Source organism: Myotis yumanensis, unplaced genomic scaffold, assembly GCF_028538775.1.
Source record: "Myotis yumanensis isolate MYYU_CA2020_CCGP unplaced genomic scaffold, mMyoYum1.0.hap1 SCAF_5, whole genome shotgun sequence".
Lineage (NCBI taxonomy): Eukaryota > Metazoa > Chordata > Mammalia > Chiroptera > Vespertilionidae > Myotis > Myotis yumanensis.
The window spans coordinates 32371232-32395985 of record NW_027223756.1 but is presented as its reverse complement, the minus strand read 5'-3'; the positions used below and the strand labels follow the sequence as shown (position 1 = coordinate 32395985).

General features: G+C 49.7%; 1 protein-coding gene across 1 annotated transcript in view; it reads left to right on the top strand.

The window, feature by feature from the left end:
- Nucleotides 1-12589: 12589 nt before the first annotated feature.
- The window catches only part of TGFBI (transforming growth factor beta induced), a 32650-nt gene continuing 20485 nt past the window's right edge, over nucleotides 12590-24754 (top strand). The window contains exons 1-2 of the mRNA XM_070414951.1: nucleotides 12590-12752; nucleotides 18263-18361. Of these exons, the coding sequence (XP_070271052.1) occupies nucleotides 12619-12752; nucleotides 18263-18361 (233 nt within the window). The 5' untranslated portion in view covers nucleotides 12590-12618. The remainder of the gene's footprint in view (nucleotides 12753-18262; nucleotides 18362-24754) is intronic.

Below are 24754 nucleotides of genomic sequence, written 5' to 3'. Positions count from 1 at the left end.
ACTTATTGGATTTGGACACACAGATATAGTCTGCTGTTCACACATCATACACACACACACACACACACACACACACACACACACACACACTTGTTGCTCCTCGTTTCCTCCTCTAAGCTGTAAGCAACTAGAAAGTTTGGAAGGAGCCTGAACTGTGTTTTCGTGGCACCAGAACATTGTGTCCTGAGTCGCTGTTGAAATAGAGTGCACAGGCCCCAGGCCCGCTCCAGGGCTTACTGGTTTTGGAGTTTGGAAAGTGCCCACAGAATGAACTTGGGTCTATTTTTGAGAAGGACCATAAATCCAACCTTAGGTTGTTTAGTAGATTTCTGTACAATGGAGGGAGGAGGATAAAGATTGATCCTAAATAGCATCACCAGAATGGCATTTTCCTTGGCCATTGAGAATGGATACACAGAGAGCAATTCTTCCGGGCTCTTGTGTCTCGGGGACTGTGTAAAGCAGTAACGAGAACCAGAAACCCAGCCCGGCTGTCTGTCTCCGGCTTCTGGTTTGATGAGTTGCAGTCTACCTTGCTGACTTGGCTTCCCTCTCAACCAGATGATGAATCACCTCTTCTGGGAAGAATCCCGACCCCCTGCCTCTCTCCGCCCTACCCCTGCCCCCACTGTGTGGTCGGGTACTTCCCTGTCGAGTTCCTTTTCCATAGAACCCTGTATTAGGCACTTATTTCATTGTATATGTGCCTGGTTCCCCCACCTGACTGTCTCGGGGCCAGAGAAGAACTGACTCATCTCTAGAACCGCAGCCTGCAGCCCACCGCCGGGCTCAGCGCATGAGTTCAGTGTTTGTACAGTCAGGCCAGAACCACTCCCTGGAGCAAGCTGGTTGTCCAGGATTTTTTAAAATGATATAGAGCAAGCAATAGGATTAACTCAAACTCTAGTTCAACTGTAACTTCAGAAATATGCTCAGTAATATAGGCAAATCTTTTATACCGATCCCTTGGGTTGTTTTAATACTTTTGTTGCCCTGGGATTTTGTTGTATTAAATGTTAACTAAGGTGACATGCTATTAGTTTGAGGAATTCTCGGGTACCGATAATGTTTGATGAGTAATTAAACAAGAATAAAAGAAAGGGTTTTGTGTTTTTTTAATATGCCTTGCCAAAATGTTGTCACATGTGGGGCTGTGCCAAGCAAAAAATAATTACCTTTCACTTATTATTTAACATACGGTAGTCCCTTCCTTATCCATGGTCTCACTTTCTGCATTTTCCATTACCCACAGTCAACCTCGGTCTGAAAATATTCAATGGAAAAGTCCAGAAATAAATAATTCTTTTAAAAAATATTTTTATTAATTTCAAAGAGGAAGTGAGAGGGAGAGAGAGAAACATCAATGATGAGAGAGAATCATTGATCGACTGCCTCCTGCACGCCCCACACTGGATCAAGCCCACAACCCCGGCATGTGCCCAAACTGTGACCTCCTGGTTCATAGGTTGATGCTCAACCACTGAGCCACACCAGCCGGGCCAGAAATAAATAATTCTTACATTTTAAATTGTGCACTATTTTGAGCAGTGTTATGACATCTCGTGCCATCCTGCTTCGTCCCTGGTACGTCGTGAATCACCGTAACCAGCTTGTCCACATTGTATACATTACCCACAGCAGTCACTTAGCAGCCGTCTCACAGTGCTTGTGTTCAAGTCACCTCATTTTACTTCATAAAGGCCCCAAAGCACAAGAACAGGGAGGCTGGCAATTAGGATATGCCAAAGAGAAGCCAGAAAGTGCTTTCGTTATGTGAAAAGGTGAAAGTTTTCAACTAAATAGGCATTTTATCATCTCGCATTATCATAAGAAGAGTGAGCACACTACAGTAAGATATTCTGAGAGTGAGAAAGATCACATTAACATAACTTATATTATAGTATATAGTTATAATTGTTCTATTTTATTATTAGTTACCAGAGGCCCAGTGCATGAAATTTGTGCACGGGTAGGGTCCCTAGGCCTGGCCAGCAATTAGGGCCTATCTGTGGGGTGACCAGCAGGGCAATCGGGGCCCCCACTCGCATCTGCCTTGGCCTGGTGCCGCCCACTCACCTGCTCCACCATCCCACCACAGTCCCACTCTCGTCGGGGCCCATTGGGGCTGGCACCACCTCCACTGCCACCCACTGCCAGCGCCGTGTTGCTGACACCCACCATGTTCTGTGCTGCCCCCTGGTGGTCAGCACATGTCTCACTCCCAGTCTGTCAAACTCCCGCCCATGGGGACAATTTGCATATTAGCCTTTTATTATATAGGATTGTTGTTAATCTCTTACTGTGCCTAATTTATAAGTTAAACTTTATTGTAGGTATGTATAGGAAAAAGCAGCATATTCAGAGTTTGGTACTATCCATGGTTACCGGCATCCTCTGGGGGTCTTGGAATGTATCCCTGGGGGCTAAGAGGGACTACTGTACTATTATGGTGCATTGAGAGAAATAATGGTGGCTTAGTATATATTGGTCCATCCCCAATGTGAAATATTCCAGGAGAGAAAGTGCTCCATCTTGCCAACCAAGAGTCACAGAGAGGTCATGGCTGAGGTGCAGATGGCTGCAGAGAGGGGCTAGATAATTAAGATGGAGGGTGGGGTCTTGCCAGCACCTGCCCCAGGATGTTTACTATACTAATCTCACATGGACAGAGACCATACATTCTCAACTGGAGCCTAGAGGACACGTCATGGTAAACTGGGGTGCAGCTAGGGAATGTTCCCTTTGGGCAGTCCAGGCTACAGGGAGCCCCAAGGTCAGTGCTGCAGGCTCCCTCGGGTGTCTACCCAGACCCCAGGGAAAACCCAGTAGTGTGCTCCCCAGAAATTCCAGAAGCAATTCCCCTCTTGCCCATACTAGCTGTGTGGCATTTAACTCTAACGCTAGAGACTTTATCAGAGGAAGATGCTACAAGGCGATGGCTTGGAAGAGGCTGAAAGTCAGGGCTACAGGGGCAGCAGGGACACTTGGCTGGGAACCCCTCCCTGAGCTTGGGGAGCATGGCTCCCTGGACTCAGCAGCAGTCCACAGAGGGCACTCTTCTTGTAGGCTGGGAGTGGCCCCCAGCTAAATAATTCTAGCTGATCCACTCAATGGAACACTGACTCATAGTGACAGAAAACAGTGCTTCAGGCAGCTCAGTTCCCCTGATGGGGTGGGTGTGTGTGTGTGTGTGTGTGTGTGTGTGTGTGTAGGAGGAGAGTGGCTGGTGCCAGCATTTCTCTCACCCAGGCTGCCTCCTTCACAGAAAGCCACTGAGGACTTGCAGGGGGCTGCTCAATGAACATCTGGGCAAGGGAGAGAAGGTTCCAGAGCTCTCAAAACATGTGCAGCTACACCGCTCAGGAGAGGGGACAGTTCAGTGGAATAAGTAGGGCAGGTGCTGGGAGCCCGGCTGCCTCCGTGCAAGTGCTGACTCTTCTGCTTACCAGCTTCGTCACCACTCTGGCAAGTTCCTTCGCCTCACCGGGCCTTGCTTCCTCATCTGTAAAATAGAAAAAATAACAATACCCGACACATAGGATCATTTCAAGGATGAAATCACTTAAGGCCTGGAAAGTACTTAGGGTAGCCCCTGCCGTTGGTAAGCTATGATTATTCTTTAATAGGCTAGTATTATGCCTGGACACATGCATGCACACATCTGCTTTCCTCTTCTGACTGCTTCCCCAGGTCATTCTCCAGTTCATAGCCTTTCCCAGACACAGCCTCATCCAGGGACCTTCAGAGCCTCATCCCTGCTTTGCTGTTAGAAGCAGCAATCCAGTCCCTTTATATTCCTCCTCTTATCACAGCATGTACCCATTCATGACCTGGTGAATAAGCAGGAGACCCTTGGATGGAAGATAAGCTTCAGGAAGAAAATGCTCACTTAGAAAGGCTGGGTGGAGCGGGGGGCTAACTGATGCTGACAGGTGTGCCCTGGAGCCCAGTCCTCTTGGTTGGGCCCAGAGCCTGACTGCTGGGTCGGGGAGAGGGTAGTGAAGAGTCCAGGGAAGTCTGGGTAGGGGTCATGGAGCAGTTGCATGAGGGTTAATTTTGTCCTTTTCATTCCCAGGGTAAATGCACTGGAGAATGAGCATGTTCCAAATGTTAAAAGCAGCAGGCAAAATTCTGTGGCTCTTGTCTTCTTATAGGCAGTCATACAGACATGAGCAGAGCAAGGACAATGGACCAGGTACAGGTCACCAAGCGGAAATTCTGGGTGCCTAGCAAAGGCAAAACAGAAAACAAGAACCTCGTCCCCCGGTAACCTTTTCTCCCCTAGTATATCGATGACCGTTTCCTCCCTAAAGATAACATCTGGGTCTCAGTTGTATTTCAGCTTCAGGCCCAGAAAAGGAACAAAACCAGACAAGTGACACCATGGCTGCCTCAGGACCAACTACATTGACTAATGACCCCCTGCTCTGGGGCCAATCAAGCAAAGGAGACCATGACCCTGAAAGAACACACCTGGAAAGCTGACAGACATTCTATTGAGACCTTCCTCTGAGGCCTCCCCTAAGCTTCCCACCTGCCAGAGTGAGATAAATACCCTCAACACAAAGGACCAAGCATGCTCTCCGCAGAGAGCACACTGGAGCCATTCCCTTTCCCCTCTACTTCCCCCACAGGCACGCATCCCCTGAACTCTAAGAGACTCCATGAGACTTGCGACCAGGGGAGCAGTAGGCAGTGACAGCTTGTCCCAGACTAACCCCCTGAACCTGTCTCCAAGGCCTCCTTTTCTCTAACTTCCCAGTGAGCTAAGGCAGCCCAGCCTACATTCTCCTGTTGCTTCTTCTATGCCAAACCCTTCCTTGTTTCACTGTCCTAAGTGGTTTTTTTTGCTGCAGCCAATACATTCGTGCCTGCTTTGCTGCACTTTGTCTCTTGACTGAAATCTTTCCTTCAAGAAGACAAGTCTTGCTGATAACAACCGCACAAGCACTTCAGCCAGAACAAATGGCCTTCTATCCCATGGATTCAAATGTCCAGGGGGATTGTGGGTGAGGCAGGGCATGATCAGCATAAGAGCACTTCTTAGGCACATTTACCATGGCTCTTAGAATGGCTGCTGTCACTCAGAAAGGTAGCTTCAGCCTCCCACCCCTTTTCAGCTCTCTGTGCCAGCACAGCCCTGTAGCTGAGGAAGTGGGGGCTTTCTTTTCCCGTAGCATGGGGGACAGAGAATCAGGATGTGATGTTGGGAGTACCCAGCTCTGGAGGAGCCGGCTTCTTCCTGCTGGGACTGAACACCCAGCCAGGGAAGCTGGGAGGGGATCCAGGGCCAGTGTTCCTTGAGGCACTTCAGAGCCTCGGCCTGACCCAGCGGGCCACAGGCCAATCCAAGGTGTGTGGGGGAGCAGCCACCTAAAGCAGTGCATCACTGCCTACCCAGGACCGATCCATTGGAACAGGTGGGAATTGGACCAGAAGGGGTTTAGGCCAGACCTTTCAAAATACAGCCAGCCAGTCAATTAATGGATCCCTACATGTTAACTGGGCTCATGCTGAGTTATCAAGGGGGGTTATAAAAGAAGCATAGGTAAAGACTGTGATGACAGGCCCCAGGGCTAAAGGCTAGAAGTGTTAGACATTGAAAAGGAGAGCCTTCCATGGAAAACTATGGAAGGGAGACCAGCTAAAAAAAACCCCAGCAGCCCAGAATGGTTAAGGGACTTACCTGAGGACACACAGCATCTCAGTAGCAACGCTGGCCTTGAAGGGAGAGTATTACACATGTAAGTAGAGACAGGGAGGCATGCCCTGCGCAGGAAAAGCAAAGGTGGGGCTGTGTGGGCTGGTGCGGGAGAGTGAAGGGGCACAGTCCTACAGGAGCCAGGGCTAACACTGGGTCAAAGGGAGGGGTTCTGTGGAGGACTGAGAGGCCAGCTACAATAGGACAATTCGTGGGAAGTAACTGTTGATATAGGAATTATGGATGGGTAATTTTTATCCTCTTACCTAACCTTTTCTGTGTTTTCCAAGCTTTGAATAATGTGCGTGTATTATTCCTTTTTTTAACTAGTGGGAAAAAGTTGTTTATTAAATCCAAACGGAAGAGCAGCCTGGATTTTCTCTGATAAACAATAGAAGCCATTGGGAATGTCCTAGGAGAGCAGTGTTTTGGTAGAAGCGATGTTTGTGGCAGATAAGACAGGCAGTGTAGGGAAAGATGGATGGCTGGGGTGAGGGTGGGGGTGGAAGGTGATGTCAAGGAGACTGGCTGAGGGCTGAGAGTGTAGGTAGTGGGGGGGTGGGTAGAAACATCTAGGAGAGATTTGGAAAGGGCACTACCGGGTCTTGGTGACTGATTGCAGGGGTGGGGCAGGAAGGGGAGAGGGGCAAAACTGGCTGCATTGGTTTCCAACTTTGGGCGGTGCCACTGATGAGAATAAAGAAGCAGAGAAGAGCTGAACAAATGAGTCCTGGGGATTACTGGACTTCAGAATGCCTTGCCCCTGGGTGATGTCTCTTTCTCAGAGGCCTTTGCAAGAAAACTTGAGGAAAGCAGAGGAAAGGCGTGAGTAAGTTTGCTTCTCAAACCAATAATCATTGGTAAGTTCCCCACTGTGGGCATCACTCCACAAAAGCATTGGAGGTCAGGCGACTGAAGCAACCTCAAAATTGCCTCTGGATTCTTCTCTTTCAAGATGTTTGATCTGAGCCAAATCAATGGAACTCTCCTGTGAAGAGTCAATTTCCCTGGAAAATAAATTTGGGTTCCAGCCAACACGTAGCGGCATTTGGCAAGCCCTGATTATGAAAGCCAGCATTTGGAGAAGTTGTGAAAGCAGCAAGTCATTAAGGAGAGTAAACAACATGTTAGAGCGGTGACAGCTGTCTTGTTCTCATCAGTTGTGGAGCCTGAAGATGCAGGATTTAGGTTCTTGCTGTTACAAACCTGTGGGTCACCCAGGCCCCCTTTGCAGGCTTTGAAAGGGGAGAAGAATTGAAGGTGACCCAGCCTGACCATAATTTCCTTCTCCCATTCATGTGTGGAAGATAGTGAATGCCCAACGACTGGGTGGGTGAGCAGAGATTTCCAACGTGGTCATTTCACTGGCACACATTTTCAGGTGTATTTAAATCTTTTTTTGCCAATGGTTATATTTCTTGAAAAGTTTTACATAAATTGAATCCTAGTTGAAACTCCTCTGAGCTTTAGCTGTAGGCCTGTGCTCTCAACCTTGGACATGCACACAACTGACCTGGTGATCTTGTTAAAATGTAGAGTCTGCTGCAGTGCCCAGGGTTGGGGTGGGGGTTGGAGGTGCCAAAGCTGCTGTTTTGCAGATCACATTTTGAGTGGCAAATCTTTGGAAAACCAAAGCCAAATCCCCTAAATGGCACTACAGTCACCTCTTAATTTTGATAAGCCAGATGTTTCTTGCATGTGTTTGTTAGGTGGATAAATAATTGCTGTGTGGAAAGTACTGCTCTAAGTGCTGTGTGTTGTATAAAGAATGGAACATTTCCCCCAAATTTGATTCATGTGCTCTTCTAAATTGGCCATCCTGCCCAAACCAACCCTTCTTTCTTCCTAGCAAGTCTTAGGGAACTGAATTTAAGAGCTTTCTAATTCATTACAGGGGGCAGGTTAGGAAGGCAGAGTGCCCTCTGGGAGTTATTTTGACTGTGTCATCCCTCTAACTGATGCCCGACATCACCAGGAACACAGGAGAGGATGACAAAAAGAAGGCATGGAGTCAGCCAGGCTGCAAATGCCAGCTCTCCCCCTGACAGACACAGACCAGTTTCTTTCTTAGCGTCCTCTGTGAGGGACTTGTTGGAGCTACTAATTCATCTTGATGTCTAAGGCCTGTTGTCAAGCTCCACTTATTTAAAACAACAACAACAACAACTAACTGTTTTTGGTGATCTTGAATGAGCCACAGAATGTGAAAGTAGTCATTTTTATAAAGTGCCAGAAAAAGTCTAGTAATTACTCTTCCAAACAAGCCTCTCTTTCTCTTCAGTTTGTCTAAAATGGAAAGAAAAAGAAAATCCTTCCCAAATGAAAGGTCTTGTAGAGAGCTGTGCTCAGCCTGGTTGGCTCCAGTTACCTGGGGATGGAGGGCCTGCTCCTTCCTCCGCCGCATCTTGTTCTGTGCAACAGAAACTCCCCCAAAGCCCTGGCTAGTGCTCGGTTGGTTGGAGCATCGTCCAGTACACCAAAAGGTTGTGGGTTCATTCCCCTTTCGGGGGCGCAAACGGGAGGCAAGCAATCAATGCTTCTCTCTCACATCAATGTTTCTCTCTTCTTTCTTCTCTATCTCAAATCAGTAAAAATATATCCTTGGGCGAGGATTTAAAAAACAACACCACCCCCACAGCAGCAATCTCTGGTGGGAGAACACATTTACATTCACAGGGATCTGCATTTTAAGGTTTTGGAGAGGGGGTCGTGTTGGGGCATGGAGGTGGAACTTTTTTTACATCTAAGCAGTAAATGAAGTATTACTGTAGTCTGTTTTCTGAGCTCATGGAAAAACTCAAGTCATGGAATGTTAATTTTACAGATGACTGAAGTTTTACAGCGAGATTACCTGACTTGCCCCAAAGCCTATGAATAATGCTAGAGGAAGAGCTGGACCGGGAAGGGCTCCCAAGGCCCTACACACAAAGGGCATCATCCTAAAACCGGAACACAGCCAGTGCTCCAGCCGGGGAACTTCCAGGCCTAGTTTGCATATTTGTGAACCTTCCCAATGTCCTGTGTCTCATGTTGGAACAGAAAAATGTTTTGCTTTCAACCAATTAAATGATCCTTTTCAGATAATTCCTTCTGTTGTTGCTAAATTATCATATCTTTTCCGTGACCTCTATTCTGTAAAACAGTTACTGGGGAGCAGTAACAACTCATATTCGTTAGCCACTTTACTGGAATTATACCATGTAATGTATTGTAGAGTCCTTTGAGGTAGGTTTTATTATCATCTCTATGAGGTAAGTAGCAGCTGAGGCTCAGAGGAGTTGAGCAACTTGCTCAAGGCCACACAGCTTGTAAGTAGCAAGACTAGGATTTCAACTCAGGATGCCTGCCTCAGACCCTTCACTCATTAGCTTTGTTATACCAATGCCATTGCTCAGGCAAGGCTGGACCCCGGCTGGGGGACCCATGACCCTAAACCATCAAGCAAAGTTGCCAAAGGCTACTTCCTCCCCTCTCGGTGCATTTCCTTCTCTGAAACTTCTTATCATTTCTTACCATGCCCTTCGGGTCAGGACCAACCCAACTTTATAAAGGGGCTGTTTTACAGCTGCTCAGACTTGGATGCCAATCCAAGGAAGCTGCTGTGCACGCAGACCTCAGCCCGCCCAATGCAGCCTTCCCAACTCCTGACCGAGGGTTCATCCATATCGACTTACTGAGTAGGGTCATTGCCAAAGACACCTCTCTCTTTGCATGATCACCGACTGAGCAAAAGTCAGCAGATAGGATTTGTTGATGTGGAAATCATCAGACTAGTGCTTCCTATCCTGTACTCTAGGTTTTCTCCTTGAGGCTTCAGGAAAAAAAGAAAATGATAATAAGATCACAATGAAAAAAAGGATTCTTAGATAAAGTGGACCTAAGTCCCAGGAGCCCAAACCTAGACCTAATGCAGCAGAAGAGGCATTCTCCTCTCTCAGAGAGTGGTTTTCAGGAAAGTCCTGGAATTCCAGACTGAAGTCCTCACCAGCCATCAGAATGAGCCCTATCTGGACAGAGAGACAGACAAAGGGAACATTTTACCCAATGTGGAGAGAGGACAACACTGGGACTGGCTCCTGCAGGCAGAAGGGGAGACAGGGAGGACACCAGAGAAAGATCCGGTTCTCTCCAAGGTCAAAACCATCCCAGAACACCTAGTCTTCAATACAGACCATACAACCTGGAATCAGAATGTTCCAGAAAACTTTCTGTAGCCTGTGGTCTTTGGATTCCTGAGTGACAACCATAGCCTAGGAACCACTCAGTGAGAGGGTCCAGCTGGAACTCTGCCCCACCTGGTGATGATGGTGGCTCCCTGACATTCTCCTCTCCTGTGGCCACTCTGGATCTCCCAGGACCTCTGTCCCTTCAGGGTTCCCTCTGCCTTCCCTCAACCTCTCCAGATGGGTGCTCCCGGGGCTCTGACCTGCCATCTCCTCCTCTTCCCCGTGCTCTTTCTCCTCATTTCCAACACATGCTCTCAAGGGAGTTTGTCCAATCTGTGGCTTTAGCCACCACCTGCTAGTGTGGTGACTCAAACCTGCATCTCCAACCCTCATACCTCCCCTGAACTCCAGACCTTTGAGGGTAGCTTCCTCCTGGACATGACCTCCTGAAAATGCAGGGTGCCATAAGGCATGACGTGAACACACCTGCAGTCATGTCTCCCACCCAGCAAGCAGCCCAATGTGGACCTTCACCAGTGCCCAACATGCATCCGGTCTTCATAGACTGTCTCTGACTCACCCTTCTCCCTTACCCGCCATGCCCACAAGGTTTCCAAGCCTACCACTGAACTCTCCCTGGAAACTATTCCCTCCTCTCCACGCCTTCCACCATCCCTCAAGTCAGGCCCTCAGTGGCTTTTACTCCCTCAATACCCTGTCCCTCCACCAGCCCCCACACTCGTCTCCTGCTTCCCTCCCTCCCCCACTCTGATTACCCCCCTCTCTTTCCCATGGTTTCGTCCAGCTCCTTTCCCTCAGCATCCCAACATGTCCAAGCCTCTGTTGGTTCTGTCTTCCCCTAGTTTCCACCCTGACTCTCCCCTTCCCTTCTCAGACAGACATCTTGAAAGACTCATCTATACTCTACACTTGCTGCATTTCATGGCCCCATAATCTGGCTTCTGCCCACCTGCTCTCCGCAGCCAACTCCCCATTGCCTCTCATCTGAGGCACAGCGGATGCTCTTCGGACAGACTTGTGTGCAGCATTGCTGCTAACAGCTCCCTTCTCCGGGGCCCACACTCCCCATTTCCTCCTGCTCTCCTGTCAGCACTCCTTCACTTCCTCGGTGGCTGCTCGCTGCCACACCTCCTCTCCATCATCTGTCATCGCTCACCTCTTGCTCCACATGCCCACCCCAAAGAATGTATCCACTCCTACAGTGTCGGCTTCTTACAGGCCAAAGACACTCCCCCATCCGATTCTTCACTCTAGATCTCTGGCTGGAGCTCCAGATCCTTATATATATTCAGCTGCCCACAGGATACTCCACCTCGATGAATCACAAGCCCCTCAAACTCAGCGTGTCCAAACCACTTACCCTCTCCTGACAGACTGCACCCGTTCTGTCCCTGAGTAAAAATGGTACCACCACCTACCACGATGCCCATGCCAATAGCACCTTAAGCACCCTTGACTCCTCCTTCTCCCCCATACCCTATGTGGAGCCTCCAAGTTCTGCTGCATTTGTTACCCCTAGACACCCCTCAGGTTGGTCACTTCTCCTCATGCCCACCTCCATTACCACAGGTCAAGCTCTCACATGGTCCCCTCCTAGTCACTGGCCCTCCTGCCTCCAGTCTTGCCTTATTTTATTTTAGCTGATCCTCTTGTGGCCTGCTCCTGACACTGATGGTGTCACTTGCCTGATTTTCATCACATGCAGGACTCTTAGCTTGGGTCTCGGCCCTGCAACACGGCTTCCCTCTACCTTTGACTCTACACCCCCCCCCCCCCGCCCCCCCTGCTTTAGCCAAACCCACGACTTGAGTTCCCTGAATGCACGCCTCATTTTGCTTGGTAAGCTCCTGACCCTTCAGGCCTAAGAGCAGGTGTCAAGGCCTGGGGCCTCCTCCAAGCTCCCAAGGCCCACGCTGCCCCTCTCCAGGGCACCTGGTTGGGTGTCCTGCAAATCTCCAGACTGAGTTTTTTCAGAAAGACCGCGGACCCGTCCACTCATCCCTCTTTGTCTCCCCCAGGCTAGCAGAGCCAGGGAACTGCCTGGTGGGTGATTAATCAGTGCTTGGGCGAATCCTCTCTCCCTGTGACTATTTGTTTACTCGCTCTGCGCTCCTCCAGGGCAGAGATCTTTGCAGCATCCATCTGGCCACAGTGCGCACAGATATTTATCGAGAGAGAATGAGTGCACCAAGGTGCGGACCCCACCCTTCTCCGAGCCTTCCAAGACCAGCTTAGAGTCTAGCAAAACCTGCCCCACATTCTTTGGGCTTCATTCCTTATCTGTCTTTCAATTAGCAAGCCTGGGAGAGAGGGGTGCTCCTGGAATGCAGAGGCTAGTCTGCTGGGGGGCGTTTTGTCGGGGGGGCTCAGTGTGGCCTGTCTCCCCACTTGGGGCAATGTTTCAAGACCATGAAGGCCCTTTGCGGTCAGGTCCTGCGGGCTCCAGAAGGGAGGGAGGTGTGCGGAGAGCCTGGGGCACAGCTACCCCTCACTCCAGCCTGGGTGCCAGTTAGCAGGTTTGGAGGGGTGGGGGTAGAGGGAGGGAGGGAGGGCTGGCGGGCCGGAAAGTGAGCGGAGCCTCACAGCCCTGGCCCGCGGGCAGGGGGCGGGGCGGGGAGGCACCAGGGTTCCTGCCTCCACCCACCCGCCCTCCCGCCCCTCGCCGCCCGCTTATTAGCGGGACCGGGGCGGAGGCGCTCTCACCACCCCGGCCAGCACTCGTCTAGCTCCATGGCGCTCCTCGTGCGGCTGCTGCCCCTCACCCTGGCGCTGGCCCTGGGTCCCGCCGCCACGCAGGCAGGCCCCGCCAAGTCGCCCTACCAGCTGGTGCTGCAGCACAGCCGGCTCCGGGGCCGGCAGCACGGGTAAGCCGGCCGCCCGCTGGGGCGGCGGGACGGGCTGGGGACACGGGGACAAAGCCATTCACGTGGGGCGCTCCCTCTGAGGGACCAGCCCGGCGTGAAGTGGGGAGAGGGAGGGGACGGTAGAGGGAAAGCCCAGCCGAGGAAGCGGGTGGAAGAGCTGACCAGCGACCCCAGACTCAGGCAAGAGCATGAGACGCCCAGCCCTGGCTTTTAGCTTCTGCTCCCAGCGAACAGGAGAAAAGCGGAGTTGGTAGCTGTGCCCAGAATCATCGTGGGAAGTTGGCCAGGGAAAAGCGTGTACCCAACAGTACACTTATTCCCGTCCAGTCGGGACCTTGGCCAGCACTTCCACAGGTGACACTGGGGCCACACAGGCTGGTAGCATCCACGCCCCCCAGGTTCCTGCTCACCTGGCATCTGACAGCGCTCTCTGGGCACAGCCAGGGCAGTAGAGGCAGTGTGGCATCTCCTCCCCTGCGAGGTGAGCAGGAGAATCCCATGGCCTGACACACATTGTACAGGTGGGGAAACTGAGTCCAGAGGGGGCCACCACTTTCCCGTGGTCCTGCAGTGTACACTAGAGCCAGGATTGGGATCTCTCTTTAAATAATAGCCAAGTTTGCAAATTTGGGACATTGTCATTGCAGATGTTCCTTAGGGGCACAGCTGCATAAGAAGACATTGTTTTAAGAAGGTAGAGGGTCTGGCCTGGTAAAGGCCTTGGCAAACCCAGGCAGAGGTGGGCAATATCCCCAAACGAGGCCATCCAGCTCACACACTGCAGGGCTTTGCCACACCTTCCAGCCTGCCTGGTTGCACCAACTCCTTTTTCACAGCTAGGCAAAACTATGTGTGGATAGAGTCATTGTGTCGTGGCCCAAATGGCTCTGGGTCCAGCCATCCGCACCCAGGTAGTGACCAGACCACCATGTGAAGTGCCGGCGGGATCTGTAGTCAGATCAAAACGCACTGCTGGGGGAGATTAGAGTTGACTTCATAGGACTTTGCAAAGCCTTGGCTCCCACCCAGGGCTGCTCTGGGCTGGGTGTCGCTTCCTGGTTACCTCTGCCTGTGGCCTTAGGCACTTACTTGGCCTTTCAGGCGCCCAGGGCTGCAGGGAGGGAGGCTGCGGGGAGTGAGCCTGGCCACGCTGCTGAGTGAAATCAAGTCAGGCCAGGCCACAGCCGCAATACCCTCGCAGAAAGAGGAGAGCACCAGGGTGGCCTGGGGACTTTCTGGAAGAGGCAGAAGCACCTTTCACTTAGGCTGGTACAAAAGGATGAGGGGGCAGGTCAGAAAGATGAGGGGGATGTAAGCCATAAAAGTCAAAATGTGAGCAACTGGCATTTTCATTGTCTCTGCCCAGCTCACCTTTGTCCCTCTGCCTTCCTTGCAAATGAAGGGTGCTATGGTATCTGCCTGGGAGGTTTGTGTTCCTCTGTGTCTTAGCCACTAAGGAGAAGACCCCTATAATAGACCCTGGGGCACTGTCACCTAGAATGGTGTCTGTGCACACCACAGCGAAACTTCCCCAAAGGTGTTGATAGAGTTCCACCAAGAACCATCTGCAGAGCAAACCTTCCCTTCAGAGTACAGAAGAGACACTAACCAGCCAGAAAACAGGGTATTTTTTAATGCAAATGCTCTTTATTATGAATTTCAGATATTAGAGGAACTTCCTCTTCACCTCCCCACCCCCAATACCCCTGCAGGCTAATCCTGGGTTTTGTTTGTTTGTTTTGTTGTTGTTGTTGTTTTTGGTTAATTCTCATCCAGGATTTTTTTTCCCCATTGATTTTTAGAGAGAGTGGAAGGGAGGGAAGGGGAGGGAGGGGGGAGAGAGAGAGAGAGAAACATTGATTGAATTGATTCATCAGGTTGCCTCCCACATATGCCGTGATGGGGACTGAACCCACAACTTGGGTACGTGCCCTGGCTGGGAATCGTACCTGCCACCTTTCAGTGTATGGGACAGAGCTCCAACTAACTAAGCCACCCAGCCAGGGCCAGGCTAATCCTCTTGATTAGCTTCTTGCCCAGCAGTTGGAAAGGCCTGTAGTGACCTGTGATGGGCAGAATGGTCTAAGAAGGCACATGAACACCCCCGCGCCCAGTAAAGTCTGGATGCACAGGCAGGTACTGTGACAAAATGCTTGCAGGTGCACTTGCCTTTACTCTGATCTAACTGTCCCTGGAAATACCACAGGGCTGTTTGCCTGTGTAAAATGGATAACCTTTATTCAAAGTGAAAACTGGTGAAAAGGGAAGAAAAATCTCTTTGCTGTCTTAAGGAACTACAGTGTGCTCCAAGATGTGAAAAAAAAATAACGAGGGTGCCTTGCTGGTGTACTGCCCTGTATTACCCATCACCAAAATTACACCTACTGTTTGTGTTCCCATTTTACAGATGGAGAAACTGCAGCTTAGTCAGGTGGAATGACTTAGTCCAAACACAGAAAGCTGCTGGGAGAGCAGTGACTGTGACGTGGTCTCTTTACTCCCAGCTGTGTCTGTGTTGCTATAGGGAAGGAAAAATTACTGAAAGAGAAGTAAAAAATGCAATCATACTTCCAAATATCACCAACCAAAACTGGACTGAATTTCCTAAAGCACTGGATTTTCAAGTCCAAGTTGAACACAGCAGAGCTGCTGTGCTTGAGGCTGAAGGTCCAGAAATGGCTTGCCCATTTTGGTTAAACTTCAGCATCAATTTCCTATGTGCACAGCCCACCCCTCTCACCCTGATGTGGGGGGAGGATGGTGTCACAGCAACCCCCAGCCTCTGCTCCTGTCTCAGAAGGCAGCAGCGGTGGAAACTCACTCAGAGGAATGTTAGAGCCACATCCACAGGAGACTCAATGAAGATTTGCCAAACGCCTACGGAAAGTTGCAGGGAATTCGACAGTAATTGTTTCCTGCTTGGTCAGATAGAAGAACTTCTGAGTTCGTAAACCTAGTGCTGGAGTGTGGCCAGCAGGAACTCTCCAGGGGTTATTTGGGGAATGCTGTAACCTGTGAGTCCTAGACAGCAAGCAGAAGCAAGGTGGCTTCTTGTTAGAATCCTCTGGGAGCTGCGGGCATTGGGCCAAAACAGCTAGGCCTAAGGGGGCATGGGCTCTCCTCCCTGCAAGCCTGTGGTTTCCTCTCCAGCCTTACCTTCTCTGGCCCTCAGGTTCTTACAGCGACTCAGTAATATTCACTGTGCCTCCTTGGCTTACTCACCTTTGCCTCCTGAACCACAACCTGGACAAGAGGTGACAGCCACTTGGGTGGAGAAATAAAGGGCGGCCCAATAACCAGCAGTGGGTATCTGAGAACTGACATGTTCTCATCAATGCCTTCCTAAAAAATACCATGCACGTCCAACGATGCCTATCGATTGCATTTTAAAGTAACGGGAATTGATATGAAAGAATGATACCCGACCTTCTGTGGGCACAGAGGTTATGGGAAGGCCCGCAGCCTCTTTGCTTGGCTTTCCTCTGACTTGTGATTCAGCCAGATGAACTGCCTGCCTCCAGGGCAGGAAGACGCCCCCACCCCCACCCCCACCCCCACCCCCGCCTCCCAGTGGTCACCACATCCGCCTCTTTGCCCAGGAGCCTCATGAAGGCCCTGCTACCACATGGCCTGCGCATGGTTTGGGTCAGGACTTGAGATGCTAGAATAAAATACACAAAACCAGAACCCCATTGCTCTGGGAAAGAAGGCTTCTCAGCAGAACCCCATTTGCTCATGACTTTTCCTCAGAGTTTCCGGGGATCCTTCTGAACTGGATGGCCCTGGGAGCAGTACAGTCAAACCTGGTTCTTGGGTGTTTCCCATCTCGAACAATTCTGTTCTCCACCAAGTTGTTCACAGACAAAAAATGCCTCTGTTGTCCACCAAAACTTCAGTTTTCCACCTGACAGCCCTTTCATTGCTGATACATCAGCATGACAAAAAGTGTCTCTCGGGCACAAACAAAGGAGAGAATGCTTTTGTTGCTGGTGAAATGGATGGTTAGCACAATTTTAAAACATAAAGAGGCCATCAGTGCTAATGTTGCTAAGGGTGTGAACGTGCTCACAAAACAACAATCACAGGCAATGGAATAGGTAGAAAAACTTGTTACTTGGATAAATGAAAATCAGTTATAGCATTTCTGAGGCAGAAAAATTCCTTTAAGGCTAGTAGGGGGTGGTTCAATAAATTAAACAGTACATTCGACATGTCTATAAGAAAGGTTAAAACAGGGAATCATTTGAAGGTCTGGAACGGATTAATTCCATTTACATTATTTCTGATGGGAAAAAATGATTCTGTTTTTTGAACAAATCGCTTCACAAACAACCTTCCGGAACAAATTAAGTTCAAGAAACAAGGTTCCACTGTATTTTCATTCTGTTCATTCAAGTTCATTCCAAGCTGCTCTTTCACCCTGGCCTGGCCCTAGGCTCCATCTAGACCAGCGGTTCTCAACCAGTGGGTCATGACCCCTTTGGCAGTCGAACGATCCTTTCACAGGGGTCGCCTAAGTCCATCCTGCATATCAGATATTTACATTACGATTCATAACAGTAGCAACATTACAGTTATGAAGTAGCAACGAAAATAATTTTATGGTTGGGTCACAACATGAGGAACTGCATTTAAAGGGCCAGAAGGTTGAGAACCACTGATCTAGACCATAAAAGAAAGAATGAGGCAGAGCTCCTGCCCTTAAGGTTCTTTGGAAGGTAGTTGAAGAGAGGAGACATACACATGCTGCTCAGTTATAGGGTTCTGCTTGGTGCCCCGGGTCAAACAAGGGCCGTGTCCCAGGTCAGCGGTAGAAGAAGAGTGTCACCTGGGACGCCGGCAGAAGGCTTTCTGGGGGAAGTGAGACTGGAGCTGGGGCCCAAGTATGAATGACAGAGTTCAGTGGGGGAGCGTCTCTTGCCAAGGTCCTCACAGCAGCCAGCTATGCCCTCTAGTTTCCAGGGTGGCACTTGGCTAGGTTGTGTTTGGGAACCAGGCAGCTGGCCTAGGGACGCAGAGTATGTGTGTGGAGCTGCCTGGGAGGCGCAGGGACCCGGACCAGGTGAGAGCACAGGTCAGTGTGGGTGGAGATGCAGAGAAAGGCTGGGGGCCTCTCAGGAAGTTGCTTTATTTACTTAGCAAACACACAGCTTTTACTTAGCTAGTTATCTCAATCGGTAACATGCCATCTGAAAACATTTAAGATGCTTTTACTTCCATTTGCCAAATGTCCGTGTCAAAGAAAGATACTTACACGAGGAAATTCTGTCCACGCATGATACACTTTGGCAATTTTTAATTTGGAGGGAAACTTCTAGGAAGCTGACGGAAATCTAGGTCAGGAGGATCTACGTCTGCCCCAAGCCACCGTCTGGTACCAAGACTGAAATGACTGTATCTGCTCCACATCTGAGATGTGCACATGAGCCAGGAGGGCCCACGGGGTGGGAAGGACATGGAGGCGGGTGGACACGCTGACCGTCTTGCTAACGCTGCTGCTTTCTTCACAGCCCCAACGTGTGTGCTGTGCAGAAGCTCATCGGCACCAACAAAAAGTACTTCACCAACTGCAAACAGTGGTACCAGAGGAAAATCTGTGGCAAATCCACGTGAGTATCTGTAACCTCCCAAGACCACCAGCCACCAAGGAGGCTGGGCTTTGTGTCCGCCAGCTGCAGGTCCCCTCAGACCCGGGCCAGCCTTCTGAAAGGGCAGGCTGCCTAGGGAGCCTGGAAGATGCGTGTGCGAACGTGCCAGGGAGCCATGTGCTTGGGAGTGGCAGTTTTAGTAAGCTGGCCAGTTTTGTTTTGCATATTTAAGGCTCCTGACAAGACTTGGATACATTTTCAGGGCTGATCTGAGATTACAAGAAACATGTATGTGTGTGCGTGTGAGTTTTTTAATCCTCACTCGATGATACAAATATTATCGTTATGGAGAAGCCACCAGCCTGTGGTGGATTTATGTACCACTCCTGCTCTACGGTAAACACCCCAGAAAGACTTAAAGAGCCTAGAGATGTGCAATTATGAGTCAGCATAGCACTTTAAGAATATAGGCTCAGACTCCCTAATTCAAACGCTGGCTTTGCCGCTTCCCTGGGCAAGTTGCTTTACCTTGGAGCCCTCAGTTACCTCGTCTGTGAAATGGAAACAATAATAGGAAGACCTTATGGGATTACAGGAGGATTGAATGGAATAATGCATGTGAGAAGCTCCCTGCTATTCTTATTACACTTAGAACTTGCAAATCTAGGCCACACACACAGAAGTGAGAGTGCCAGTGGGGTGTGGACCCATGTGGTTACAGCGGGGCTTGTTGGTGCCTCTGTCAGCATGCAAGGAGGCGCATGCACCCAGCCACCTGCTGCCTGGTGGGAACGGGGCGGCGTGCATGTTCTAACAGAATTTCATGGAAACCTAATCTGTGTTGGCGCCAACTGTCAACAGATCTCAAAGCTGGCTCTCTCCTGCAGACAGGAAGATGTGCTGTGTGAAACCTCCTGAGCCACTTGGGAGGGCCTGACCCTCCTCTTGTCTGCATAAGAGAGGGATTATGAGACTCTAAGCTACCCTCTTGAACACCTTCCCATGGTGGATTTTTTTTTTTAAAGTATTGTTTGTGACATTGCTTTTGAGCAGATATCTCCTTCAGTTTCATAACCAACTGAAGGAAGGGAAAATGCTCTTCCTTTAAAATGGAAATGAATATCCCAACTGTGATCCTTATTATGCTAGTCCAACCTAGTATGAATCAAGGGTGTTAGGGACCACGGCAGAGCTGGGGAGAAGCCAGCAGCCCCCTGGCAGCCTGTCAAGGGCAGGTCCGGGACAGCGGGCTCCCACCTGACCAAGCCCAGCTTCAAAGCTGAGGGTTGAGTGAGCTACGAGGACACACCTTTGGGGTTCAGTGAGCAAACACCCAGGGATAATTCTTCTGCTATGGACAAAGAGATTATGCAAATTATGGACCACACATCCTTTCATGGTGCTCAAGTTAAAAAAAAAAAAAAAAAGAAAACCTTTAGTACTCTGATTTTTCCCATGTGCGTACTTATCTGCTTAAATAAACAGTTAATTACTCAACTCCAAGCCAAGCCCCATATAATTGCTTCTTGGAAGGTGGCCAGAGCATCTGTACCAAGCAAACAGCTCTACTGCATGTCAGAGTCTGGGTTTCAAAGAGCTCTACCTTTGTGTCAGTACCAGTTTCCCTAAAAATGGGAATGTGATGTCAAGCTGGCAGCAGGGCGGCATCAGCCCTGGTATTTCAGGGGGCCTTGTGCTAAGGCATTTGCCTGAACAGTTAACAGCAGACTGATAATGTTCCCCGGCAGTTCCCAGGCTGACACTGCTGTTGATGGTGAGTTGCCTTGGCTTCCTGGCCCTTGTACCTGCGTCCTTCTCCATCTGTGTGCCAGGACAGGCACAGGCGGCACAGTGGTGTGCTGGCCAGTGTCCTGGTGACCTAGTCTTCCTCTCCGGGCAGGTTAGGCTTTGAGTGTGGCCATGTGATGGTGCAGTCACCTCACGGCAGTGAGGGCAGGGCATCCCGGGCGCTGGGAAAGGGAAGAGGTGAGTAGGGTGTGGGTGCAGAAAACAAGATATACAGTAGAGTCAAGCAGAGCCCAGTGCCAGGCCCAGCCATCAGCCTGGCCGTACAAAACCAGACGGGACAATATGCACTTTCGACTTTTCAGTGTGGCCGTTGCTTCAGGCAGCTTCAAAAGAGGGAATGGGGATAGAACAACATGAGTTGATATAAAATTTGATGATCTGGGGCAAGAGGGTCCCTTCCTGGAACACTATGTGCTCGTCAGGAAGGTGGAGCTGAGTTGGGAGAGGTCCAGAGAACCCAGGGAGGAACAGGGGAAGCAGCTGAACTTATCTCCGTTGTCCCCAAGAGAGCTGAGAAAGATCAGCCTCACCGTTCGCTGGTGTGCCCAGGACCGAGGCCCAGGCCAGAGCTGCCGTGTGATCCCCAGGAATTTAGTGCCAGGGGTGGTCAGGAAGGGAAGGGGAGAGAGCTGTGCTGGCTGGAGTTGATGTCATCCTGGTGAAATGGGTCCCTAAGCACATTGATGTGGGTGAGGGCCAGACTGGTAAATGGGGAGTATGAGGGTGGTTGGACAGAGGCCTGTCTCAGTGGGGGGCAAATTTGGGCAGTGGGAACTTTCTCAGCAGGACCCCAGGGAGGAGGCTGAAGCAAGAAGTGTATATTGGGGTGAAAGGGTGTAAAGTGTTATAGGAAAGGAGACAGCCCAGGTCACCCAGAGGCCCAAGACCAAGGAGAACTTGAACTTGAAAGCAGACAAACGACACCAAGCACAGGGGTGGGAGGGGAGGGTAAGGGGGGTTTGTGAAGACTTGGTAGTGTCACACAGAGACCCAGGGAACCTGGAGCCACCTCCATGGAGGGAGGGAGGGCCCTGGCCACACTTAGCAAGCCTCTCAGGGGACATGACATCGTTCCCAGACAATAACTTTTCTACATTTCCTAAAAGAGAAGAACCAGAGTCTTTGGTGCTATTTGTCAAGCCAGCATATGGATTTTATTACAGGAAGCAGTTACCAGTGGGCCTCTATTTAGTAACTTGAGTGAATTTTATTACTTGGAAATTTAAGTTAGCTTTTATTTCAGACTCTAAAGAGCACCAGAGTAATACAATAACTAACCAGACAAAGAGAGTTATGAGGGAGACGGCATCCCACTCTGATTTTAGGCTCCGGTCTGATCGGCAACCATAAAATTTTTACATGCAGCCGCTTGAGCGGCGGTGCAGGAAATTGTGGTCAGGAAGCCTCCCTGTCTCTCGACAGGACTCCTTTGTGCAAACCCCGGCGAGAGGGAGGCCTCGTTAGCAGCCAAGTCAGAGTTGACATCATGAGACTGTACTAGTCATTGCAGGAGCTCAGACATCATAACCGTGGCACCGGGAGGCCAGCGGGAGCTGGCAGCTTGGAGTGGCAGCTGTCCGTTCCAAAAGTCTTGAAGTTGTTTCACAAGCAACACATCTCACGAGCACAAAAGCTCTCCTCCAGAGCCAAGATGAGCTGGCAGGACACTTCCCTTTCTCTAGTAGCAAGCAGTGCTTTGCCCAGGGGCTGAAATATTAATACTTCTTCAGCGCTGCATTAAAGCTAAGAAATGTGTCTCTTACAAAGCCAGCCAGTGTGTGGTTACGCTTTCATCAGCCGGCAGGGCTGTTTCCAGTAGCTCTCATTCTGGTGGGGCAGACAGAGACATTACAGTGAAGTTGAAGAAGAGCCCTTCTTGGTCTCCCTTTCCTGTATCCCACAACCTTGGTCACACCATGAAAAAGAAAAAGATGGTGAGAAGCTATCTAGGGAAGCCAGGCTGTCCCCAGATGCACACCAGCACCTCCTTCCCTAATTCATGTTCCCTGTCTAGCCAGCTGGGACCCATGGGAAATCTGCTCCAAAGTAGCTGAGATTTGTTGTACACCCAACACCTCTGTTTGGCAGGGCTTCCTGGAGGTCCTACCATTCTGCAAACTCCTAGGAGGCAGCTTAGCTGACATGGAATTTTGTTCTGTTGAGTATTTTTGTGAGTCCGTGTACCATCTGGGGAATGGCCCTGTGGTGGGCTGAATAATGACCCCCTACAGATGTCCTAATCTCTGAACCTGTGGACATGTTCCCTTACAAGGAAAAAGAAACTTTGCAGATATGATTAAGTTAAGGGTCATGAGACGGGGAGATAATCCAGGATTATCAGATGAGTCCAATGTAAGGGTCCTTACAAGAGGGAGGCAGGAGGGTCAGAGTCAGAGAAGGACATGTGACAATGCAAACTGAAGTTGGAGTGATGTGGCCACAAGCCAAGAAATGCAGGTAGCCTCCAGAAGCTGGAAAGATAAGGAATGGATTCTTCCCTAGAGCCTCTAGAACAGCGGTTCTCAACCTGTGGGTCGCGACCCCCTTTGGGGGTCGAATGACCCTTTCACAGGGGTTGCCTAAGACCATTGGAAAACACATATATAATTACATATTGTTTTTGTGATGAATCACTATGCTTTAATTATGTTCACTTTGTAACAATGAAAATATATCCTGCATATCAGATATTTACATTACAATTCATAACAGTAGCAAAATTACAGTTATGAAGTAGCAATGAAAATAATTTTGTGGTTGGGGGTCACCACCACATGAGGAACTGTATTAAAGGGTTGCGGCATTAGGAAGGTTGAGAACCACTGCTCTAGAGGGACTACAGCCTTTGATTTTAGCCTCATAAGGCCAGTTTCTGACTTTAACATCCAGAGCTGTAAGATAATAAATTTGTGTTTTTATAAGCTACTGAAATTGTGATAATTTGTTACAGCAACAATGAGAAACTAATACAGGCCCTATCTATTGAGCCACATAGATGTGTTAGGAGAGATTTATTACGATGTGATTTCATCAGTGGTCTCATATAGGACATTACTTTCAATGAAGTTATTAATCTAACTTCAGTTTTAAAGTGTATACCTGGAGTTTTTTAGAAGAAGCTCAACAACTGAGCACTTAGTAAATATCAAGTCTCTGTTAAGAGACTTTCCTATGTAAGCTCATTCAGTTCTCACAATTGCCCTACCAGATCAGTATAAGGAGACTGAGGCTCAGAAAGCCTAAGGGGCCTGCTCAAAGTCACCTGCTAGTAGGTGGGGAGGTCTGCTGTCTACTTCCCTGCCCAGGGAGAATTAAGGCTAGTGGTGAATGTCGGTGATCCCAGAGTGAGCAGCCCTAAAGGGCCTGGGTGAACTGCCCCAGATTTCTCTCTACAGCCCCAAAACTTGTGACTTTGGGCCCCAGGGAGAAGGCCTTCTCAGGGTCAGCAGAGGCCATTTGGCCCAGAGTCACCAACCTTCTCCTAGTTGCTCACCCCCAGTCCGGTATCATTCTGATCCCCTGCTACAAGGGGCCTCCCCAACATCCCTGGAGAGATGATGAAGGGCATGGGAACTGAGGAAACACGCTTAGCATCCAGGAGCTCCCAAAACACACAGATTCCCACAAGAAAACAGCTACATTTTCTGAAGACAGTCTCGTCACTAACCAAGCTACACCCTGGTGAATGGAGTAGTGGTGAGAGGTCTTTGGGGATGGACCCTAGGTTAAAACAAGCCCTTTTCCACCAGCGGGCTCAACATTTTGATTTTCTTCTGGGAGGCTCAAGAAAGCTCAGCTGAGTTTCCCAGGCCGGCAGTGCGGAAGTGCACCACTCCAGGCAGCCCGGCTGCAGGGCATGTTGGATGTCTAGACAATGTTGGTCTGTGTTTGCTCTGCGATTCCTCTTGGAAATCATGACACACTGAATGGTTTACCTTCTGTCACAGGAAACCGGCTCTCAGGCTCCGTTCCTTGCTCCACCTACATCCAGGGGCTAGTTCATCTCTAGGGAATTTACAGCCACGGCAGACAGCCAAAGGCATGAAGCATACTTGGGAGAGAGTGATTGTTTTAACTTATTGCATTAACTTTTTGGAAGATTATTTAGGGAGAGAAACACCAATAAATCTTTCTTAATCCAATCATAGTAAACATTTTGGAGGGGGCTGAAGGAGAGCTTCCCTAACAAAGCATCTCTGTTCTTAGACCTTGGATTGACACTACCTTTTTACCCTCCCCAATTGCCCTTTTAAATCAGACACCTTCCCTCACTTTCTTCCTCAAATTGTTTTTCTGACCAGGGAAGCTGGAACAAAAAAATTAGTATCTGCTGCCTTTTCTGACCTAAGGTTTTTACTTATTGTACTGTGTCAGACCAAGGAGAGCGAGGAGCCTTTAATTAGAACAGCTTTTGCTGATGAGGTTCAATTCAAAGACTAACAAATTGATCCTCTCTACACAGGGAAGCCCATGAACTAGGGAGACATAGATGATGGGGCCGCCCCGTGGTCTCCATCCTTTGCTGCCTTCATCCTAGAGAGATGGCATCAGGCCCAGGCCCCTGTGGGTGCTCCCAGCCCCATCTCCCCACAGCATGTGTATTCT